Here is a 10,106-nt window from a genome sequence, read left to right on the forward strand (position 1 = left end):
TTCTCCATTATTAATTTTAACAAATTGCGAAAGATTCAGCAACACAGATGTCCAAAATACTGTGTAATTAAGCGGTTAAAGCAGACGACTTTTAGCTGTGTGTGTGCGCAGCGCTCATACTTCCTAAAAACCCGTGACGTCTTGCGTACACGTCATCATTACACGACGTTTTCAAGACAAAACTCCCGGGAAATTTACAATTGCAATTTAGTAAACTAAAAAGGCCGTATTGGCATGTGTTGCAATGTTAATATTTCATCATTGATATATAAACTATCAGACTGCGTGGTGGGTAGTAGTGGGTTTCAGTAGGCCTTTAATGTTTCCCTTCAAATAAAGACTAAACTAAACTAAGCTAGCTTTCCTCACACGGCCATGTTGAGGGTGTCAAGCACAAAGCTTTGAATGTGTAGGACTCATTAGGACATGAAGTGGAATCTTACATATGAAACATGGCAAACATCCTGCTAATGTTCTTTATTTATCATTTTTGCCTCTCCCACAAAGCTCTGATGTACGCCAGCATCTTCGGGAACGTCTCAGCCATCATCCAGCGGTTGTACTCTGGGACGGCGCGCTACCATACTCAGATGCTTCGAGTGAGGGAGTTCATCCGCTTCCACCAGATTCCCAACCCGCTCCGTCAGCGTCTGGAGGAGTACTTCCAACACGCCTGGTCCTACACTAACGGCATCGACATGAACGCTGTGAGTACTCCTGAGCCGCATGCGCCAAGCGCGTGTTACGCCAAGTCTGCGCATCAAATTGAGTGACGTTCCGCATGAATACGCACAGAAAGGCCAGAGGAGTATTTTTGAGCCTGCGTTGTACATTAATAGGATGATTGGAAGACTTTGTCTCAGCATGCATGGTCCGACAACATCAGGGAAAATAGGAATGATGTAAGTATCATAAATAGCACACACACACTCCATCTCATGCAAACGAGTGTTGGCGATACTGCAATTTGCGGTATCAATCCCATACCAAAAGTATTGAAATTGTATTGAAAAATTCACTGTGCAAACCAGGGCTGCACATTTGTTATGGAATAAGGTAGGCCAATGCAATTATTTTGACTCAGGGACAAATTTAGAGGAAAAAAAAGTGTCTGGTGGCCAGTATGTTTATTTTTAGGAACACTGATACAAAACCTCACAATAATACAGTGGGGCAAAAAAGTATTTAGTCAGCCACCGATTGTGCAAGTTCTCCCACTTTAAATGATGACAAAAGTCTGTAATTTTCATCATAGGTACACTTCAACTGTGAGAGACAGAATGTGAAAGAAAAATCCAGGAATTCACATTGTAGGAATTTTAAAGAATTTATTTGTAAATTATGGTGAAAAATAAGTATTTGGTCAACCAGTCAAAGCTCTCACTGATGGAAGGAGGTTTTGGCTCAAAATCTCACGATACATGGCCCCATTCATTCTTTCCTTAACACGGATCAGTCGTCCTGTCCCCTTAGCAGAAAAACAGCCCCAAAGCATGATGTTTCCACCCCCATGCTTCACAGTAGGTATGGTGTTCTTGGGATGCAACTCAGTATTATTCTTCCTCCAAACACGACGAGTTGAGTTTGTACCAAAATGGATACATGGATGCTACAGCAGAGGATTGGGAGACTGTCATGTGGTCAGATGAAACCAAAATAGAACTTTTTGGTATAAACTCAACTCGTCGTGTTTGGAGGAAGAAGAATACTGAGTTGCATCTCAAGAACACCATACCTACTGTAGAAGCATGGGGGTGGAAACATTATGCTTTGGGGCTGTTTTTCTGCTAAGGGGACAGGACGATTGATCCGTGTTAAGGAAGAATGAATGGGGCCATGTATCGTGAGATTTTGAGCCAAAACCTCCTTCAATCAGTGAGAGCTTTGAATGGTTGACCAAATGCTTATTATCCACCATAATTTACAAATAAATTCTTTAAAATTCCTGTAATGTGAATTCCTGGATTTTTTTTCACATTCTGTCTCTCACAGTTGAAGTGTACCTATGATGAAAACTACAGACCTCTGTCATCATTTTAAGTGGGAGAACTTGCACAATCGGTGGCTGACTAAATACTTTTCTGCCGAACTGTATCCGATTGAATGCAAAAAACGTTATGACAGACTGCCTCAAAAAAACAGAATGGAATTTATTTATTTTTTACTGAATGAGACACCCAGAATGTACATAGAAATAAACAATGCAGGATTTACAAGATTAACTATGAAGGATAAAACACTGAATATTGACAAAATATGAATGTCACACCCCCCTCTCGATCGACATATTTTACAATCAAGCGAAACGCAACAAAAATGCAAAAAACAGTGAAATATGAACGTGACTGGTAAAAAAACAAAAACACCTACAATCTGATATATCTGATACATCACTAAGCTTTCGAACTTTGTTGGTAAAATCTCCTCCGCGTCTGTCCCTGACACCCGCATTTCAGGCTGGCCACTCTGGAAAGACTGTAGAAACGCTCCCCACCCACACTGCTTGATGCCTCGTCTGAGCTGCTGTGGTTTAGATAACCATAGTAACTAATTAGTGTCATTATGGGGGGGGGTAGCAGCTTGCTGCGGGGTCGTTCTCCCAGGAAAGCAGACGGACTATTTGGGGCATGGCGTGGGGGTATAAACATGATTTAATTAATTTAGAAAAGGTGAAAACAAAAAGGCGAAAGCACAACTTGAGAAAGGAAACAAAACTAACACTAAGACTAAACTTTGGACATGAAAAAAAATACACTTACTGTTGCTTGACAAGAGCAGCATGGACTTTGGCATGAAAAACTAGCATAGACAGAGCATAAAAAGAACACAATGACGCCAGGCCGACTGACTGGCAATGGCAGGCTTAAATAATGACTCTGATTAGTGAGCGGCCGGACACTAATCAGAGACAGGTGAATGTAATTTGCAACCATGGCAACAAAACAAGGGAGTGAAAAAAAACAGGAACTTAAAGAGTCCAAAGGTCAACAGAACATAGCCAAACAAGACATGATCAAAAGACATGACAATTAGATGACCATGGTAACTAATTAGATGACCATAGTAACTACTACATAATGCAAAAGCGCTGATTCCAACCATTGAAATACTTTGTATAGTTCAAGACTCACGGTCATTTGAAAACATCACTGCACATAATAATGGCAACTACAGTTTACATCTTAAAGATCGAAAAAAATTATTTGGGAATGTTCGTCGGGCCAAATTGAAAAGCTTAACGGGCCTTAATTTGCCCAGGTCTGATATAAGGCCTTTATTGCTGATACCAATACTGTTACTCACACTTTTTACTTGGAATTCTTTAAGATCATTAAATCAATTTGCCTTTCATTTGTTGATCGTGATTATAATCAGACTACAAGGAATTATAATCAAACTGATTATGATTAGGCATTTTTTTTTTTATCATCAACAAATTTGCGAATATTGTACATAGTATTCTTCCCTCTGGCAGTAAGACTCTTGAACGCATCATACTTATCCCCTTAATTCCCCCCAAAATGGATTAACTCGCTGGAATAAAAAGACAATATAACATACAGCCATAGACGTGGATGCATATGAATAAGAGCAACATATTTATCTGTACAGTAATTTATTTATTTATATCTGCACCTTATTGATTTTTTACTCTGCACTACCATGAGCTAATGCAACAAAATGTTGTTCTTTTCTGTACTGTATTGTTCCAATTTGAATGACAATAAAAAGGAAGTCTAAGTCTAAAATAAATAAAACAATATACGGTGTGATAATGTAAAAAATATCAACAAAAATTACAATTATTCTTTTTTTTTTTACATAAGCCAATCCACTAAATGAGTGCCATTTTCTTTCAAAAATACATAAATAATGTTCATATTTTTTTCAACGCTTAATTTTAAAAATGCAATTAAAAAAATGAATAACGGCCCATCTCAAGCTAAAGATTTAAATAACAGGACTGAAAGTAACAGGAGTGAGCTTTTAGCGTAGGATTAGCAAAAATATAACACATGACATTTATGCTAATAGCATGTTGATACGAAGCACATCACAGTGACTCAACAAAAAATGTATTGAAATAAATAAACAATTTATATAACAGGACTGTGCAAAGATCTACAAACCCCGTTTCCATTTGAGTTGGGAAATTGTGTTGGATGTAAATATAAACGGAATACAATGATTTGCAAATCCTTTTCAACCCATATTCAGTTGAATATGCTACGAAGACAACATATTTGATGTTCAAACTGACAAACATGTTTTTTTTGTGCAAATAATCATTAACTTTAGAATTTGATGCCAGCAACACATGACAAAGAAGTTGGGAAAGGTGGCAATAAATACTAATAAAGTTGAGAAATTCTCATCAAACACTTATTTGGAACATCCCACAAGTGTGCAGGCTAATTGGGAACAGGTGGGTGCCATGATTGGGTATAAAAGCAGCTTCCATGAAATGCTAAGTAATTCACAAACAAGGATGGGGTGAGGATCACCAATTTGTAAGCAAATTGTCGAACAGTTTTAGAACAACATTTCTCAACGAGCTATTGCAAGGAATTTAGGGATTTTACCATCTACGGTCTGTAAAATCATCAAAAGGTTCACAGAATCTGGAGAAATCGATGCACGTAAGCGATGATATTACGGACCTTTGATCCCTCAGGCGGTACTGCATCAAATACGACATCAGTGTGTAAAGGATATCACCACATGGGCTCAGGAACACTTCATAAAACCACTGTCAGTAACTACAGTTGGTCGCTACATCTGTAAGTGCAAGTTAAAACTCTGCTACGCAAGGCAAAACCCATTTATCAACAACACCCAGGAACGCCGCTGGTCCCGAGCTCATCTAAGATGGAGTGATGCAAAGTTGAAATGTGTCCTGTGGTCTGACGAACCACATTCCAAATTATATTTGGAAACTGTGGACCTGGTGTCCTCCGGAACAAAGAGGAAAATAACCATCCGGATTTTTATAGGCGCAAAGTTCAAAAGCCAGCATCTGTGATGGTATGGGGGTGTATTAGTGCCCAAAGCATGGGTAACTTACACATCAGTGAAGGCACCATTAATGCTGAATGGTCCATACAGGTTTTGGAACAACATATGTTGTCATCCAAGCACCGTTATCATGGACGCCCCTGCTTATTTCAGCAAAACAATGCCAAGCCACGTGTTACAACAGCGTGGCTTCGTAGTAAAAGAGTGCGGGTACTTTCCTGGCCCGCCTGCAGTCCAGACATGTCTCCCTTCGAAAATGTGTGGTGTATTATGAAGCGTAAAATACGACAACAAGACCCCGGACTGTTGAACAATTTAAGCTGTACAACAAGCAAGAATGGTAAAGAATTCCACTCTCAAAGCTTCAACAATTAGTTTCCTCAATTCCCAAACGTTTATTGAGTGTTGTTAATAGAAAAAGTGATGTACCATGCCCTTTCCCAACTACTTTGGCATGTGTTGCAGCCATGAAATTCTATGATAATTATTATTTGCAAAATATTTGCAAAAAAAAAAAAAAAAGTTTATGAGTTTGAACATCAAATATCTTGTCTTTGTAGTGCATTCAACTGAATATAAATAAATGATAAATGGGTTGTACTTGTATAGCGCTTTTCTACCTTCAAGGTACTCAAAGCGCTTTGACATTACTTCCACATTTACCCATTCACACACACATTCACACACTGATGGAGGGAGCTGCCATGCAAGGCGCCAACCAGCACCCATCAGGAGCAAGGGTGAAGTGTCTTGCTCAGGACACAACGGACGTGACGGGGTTGGTACTAGGTGGGAATTGAACCCGGGACCCTCGGGTTGCGCACGGCCACTCTTCCACTGCGCCACGCCGTCCCTAAAAAGGATTTGCAAATCATTTTATTCCGTTTATATTTATATCTAACACAATTTCCCAACTCATATGGAAATGGTGTTTGTATATATATATATATATATATATATATATATATATATATATATATATATATATATATATATATATATATGTATATGTATATATATATATAATTTTTATTTCATTTTTATTTATTTTGTATTGTAAATTTTATTATTAAACAGCATAAAAAAATTACAAATGACTGGCATGCAAATCCTTGGGTTTTCTTCATGCCCTCTAAGCACAATTTATTCCCAACATATGAATATAATATCAACAATACAACAAATATGGAGGGTCAAATGGGACAAAATTAACTAAATAAACCACAAAATAATAACTTAAATATGTTATTAAATAATTATGATTAAAATAGATACATGAATGTGCTATTAAAGTTTTCATTACTTTTTATATGCAAATGTATAATACATTGTTTAATTGTTTGGCAGTTTAATTAAATTAATGGAGTGCTGATACAAATATTCGTGAAATAATTAAATAAATGGAAAAATGAGGAAATCAGTAATTAATTTAATGATTAAATAGTTTATTAAATATTGAAATCAGTAATTAAATTATAAAATAATTTAAATAAATAATGATATATTTAAGTACCCCGCGACCCCGAAAAGGGAATAAGCGGTAGAAAATGGATGGATGGATATTTAAGTACTTATCTAATTATTTAAATTTTGTTCTATTCGACACTATAAACAACACAATCATGTAAGAAAATAAATTACTAAACATGAACAAAAGGATAATTGGAAATCCTCCATCTTAAAATGCTTATAGTGATGTAAATTTGATACTAGCGTTGGTATCGCGACTATAGATATCAGGATGGATCAGCCCACCCGGAGTTGGCAATGCTCGACACAAACCAAGAAGACGAGTCTTCAACACATTAAATGAAACCCTTCAAGAATGCAACATGCATGACTACTGATCAAGTAATTCCTATTTCTGAGCGCACAGGCAGCATGTTGCGGGTGTAAGGATGTAAGAATGACAGCTGTCAATCATGTTGATACATCACAACATCGGCCGATCAACTCCCTGTACACGGTGAACTCTGTGTGAACTTTGTTAGTCACAGAAAAACGTGGGCTTGCATCCTCCACTCGTTACCACTGGCAAGATTGCATTGACGCAGCTGTGACACTCCACACACACACACACACACACACACACACACACACACACACACACACACACACGCGAGTGCGACACATATACCAGTGCAATCATAGACATGTCACATAGCTCAGTTCTGCTGACACGAGCAGATTACACTTGATTTAAGGTCATCTTCATACGTCCTTGTGTCGTGTCGCACGCAGTAAAGTACACAAGTGGATTGTCCACACGCTAAACCAGGGGTCACCAACGCGGTGCCCGTGGGCACCAGGTAGCCCGTAAGGACCAGATGAGTCGCCCGCTGGCCTGTTCTAAAAATAGCAGCACTTACTAGTGAGCTGCCTCTATTTTTTAAATTGTATTTATTTACTAGCAAGCTGGTCTCGCTTTGCTCGACATTTTTAATTCTAAGAGAGACAAAACTCAAATAGAATTTGAAAATCGAAGAAAATATTTTAAAGACTTGGTCTTCACTTGTTTAAATAAATTCATTTATTTTTTTACTTTGCTTCTTATAACTTTTAGAAAGACAATTTTAGAGAAAAATACAACCTTAAAATTTATTTTAGGATTTTTAAACACATATACCTTTTTACCTTTTAAAATCCTTCCTCTTCTTTCCTGACAATTTAAATCAATGTTCAAGTATTTTTTTTGTATTATTGTAAAGAATAATAAATACATTTTAATTTAATTATTCATTTTAGCTTCTGTTTTTTACATGAAGAATATTTGTGAAATATTTGTTCTGGAAAATCTAGAAGAAATAATGATTTGTCTTTGTTAGAAATATAGATTGGTCCAATTTGTTATATATTCTAACAAAATGCAGATTGGATTTTAACCTATTTAAAATATGTCATAAAATATTTAAAATTAATCTTAATCAGGAAAAATTACTAATGATGTTCCACAATTTTTTTTTTTCCAAAAAGATTCGAATTAGCTAGTTTTTCTCTTCTTTTTTTCTGTTGAATTTTGAATTTCAAATATTCAAAATTGAAGATAAACTATTCTTCAAAATTTAATTGAAATTTTTGTTCCTGTTTTCTCCTCTTTTAAACCGTTCAATTAAGTGTTTTTTTCATCATTTCTTCTCTACAAAAAACCTTCCGTAAAAGTAAAAAAAATGTACGACGAAATGACGGACTGAAATACCCATTTTTTTATATATATATATAGATTTTTTTATTAAAGGTAAATTGAGCAAATTGGCTGTTTCTGGCCATTTATTTAAGTGTGTATCAAACTGGTAGCCCTTCACATTAATCAGTACCCAAGAAGTAGCTCTTGGTTTCAAAAAGGTTGGTGACCCCTGCGCTACACTATGACTTATTCTATGATTTGTTTTGTTATCTCACTTTGAATGTACGATATAGCTTTGTGTTTGATAAGGAAACATTGAGGAGTGCTAGTCATGTGGCAGTCATGTGACTGATACCAGAAATGGATCACCTGATATCAGTTTTTCAGGTAAACACATGTCAACTCACATACCAAACTTCCAACAAAGGATGTCCCGATACAACTTCTTCATTTACGCTATTATACCAATATTGGAACCTTGAGTCCGAAACCGATCTTAATATGATTTCAGCAGGAATCATACATATATTACCGTATTTCATACTAGCCAAGCCTCCTGAATTTTCCAAGAGACTCACGAAATTCAGTGCTTCTCTCGAAAATATCCCGGGACAACCATTTTCTCCCGAATTGAGGACCTGAGTGAGGACCGCCTGTCGTCACGTGCACTTTTTCTCCATATAAACAGGGTGCCGGCCCAGTCACGTTATAACATCTACGGCTTTTGGAGCTCAGTGCGCAACTACACACACAACAAGATGGAGACTATTATATACAGTGGGGCTAAAAAATATTTAGTCAGCCACCGATTGTGCAAGTTCTCCCACTTAAACTGATGACAGAGGTCTGTAATTTTCATCATAGGTACACTTTAACTGTGAGAGACAGAATGTGGAAAAAAAAATCCAGAAATTCACATTGTCGGAATTTTAAAGAATTTATTTGTAAATTATGGTGGAAAATAAGTATTTGGTCAACCATTCAAAGCTCTCACTGATGGTAGGAGGTTTTGGCTCAAAATCTCACGACACATGGCCCCATTCATTCTTTCCTTAACACGGATCAGTCGTCCTGTCCCCTTAGCAGAAAAACAGCCCCAAAGCATGATGTTTCCACCCCAATGCTTCACAGTAGGTGTGGTGTTCTTGGGATGCAACTCAGTATTCTTCTTCCTCCAAACACGACGAGTTGAGTTTATAGCAAAATGGATACATGGATGATACAGCAGAGGATTGGGAGAATGTCATGTGGTCAGATGAAACCAAAATAGAACTTTTTGGTATAAAATCAACTTGTCGTATTTGGAGGAAGAAGAATACTGTGTTGCATCCCAAGAACACCATATCTACTGTGAAGCATGGGTGTGGAAACATCATGCTTTGGGGCTGTTTTTCTGCTAAGGAGACAGGACAATTGATCCGTGTTAAGGAAAGAATGAATGGGGCCATGTATCGTGAGATTTTGAGACAAAACCTCCTTCCATCAGGGAGGAATGGTTGACCAAATACTTATGTTCCACCAAAATTTACAAATAAATTCTTTAAAATTCCTACTATGTAAATTCCTGGATTTTTTTTCACATTCTGTCTCTCACAGTTGAAGTGTACTTATGATAAAAAATTACAGACCTCTGTCACCATTTTAAGTGGGAGAACTTGCACAATCGGTGGCTGACTAAATACTTTTTGCCCCACTGTATGTCTCCGTTATCCATAGGTTTATCTATGACCCATAAAGTAGGCAGGCACAGAGCTATTTCTCAACGTGTGTTTATTCCAGCCGGCACGTTAATACACTGACATACTACATCCGGAGTCCCATCATGCATTGCTTCAAAACTACGGCAAGTAGTAATGTCCAAAAAAAGATAGTGACAGAGAATAAAACGAGGATGGACAATTCAACCCTAAACTCACTTCTTTCCTGCAAATTAAATGGCACAGAGGCTGCCAATAACCTATGCTCC

The 10,106-nt window shown here is 37.2% G+C and overlaps 1 protein-coding gene across 1 annotated transcript in view; it reads left to right on the forward strand.

Annotated features, from left to right (window-relative positions):
- The window catches only part of kcnh2b (potassium voltage-gated channel, subfamily H (eag-related), member 2b), a 329,910-nt gene that overhangs the window by 277,182 nt on the left and 42,622 nt on the right, over positions 1 to 10,106 (forward strand). Inside the window, exon 9 of the mRNA XM_061922161.1 lies at positions 508 to 707. Coding sequence (XP_061778145.1) covers positions 508 to 707 — 200 coding nt within the window. The remainder of the gene's footprint in view (positions 1 to 507; positions 708 to 10,106) is intronic.

This window comes from Nerophis ophidion, linkage group LG15 (genome assembly GCF_033978795.1).
Source record: "Nerophis ophidion isolate RoL-2023_Sa linkage group LG15, RoL_Noph_v1.0, whole genome shotgun sequence".
Taxonomy (NCBI): domain Eukaryota; kingdom Metazoa; phylum Chordata; class Actinopteri; order Syngnathiformes; family Syngnathidae; genus Nerophis; species Nerophis ophidion.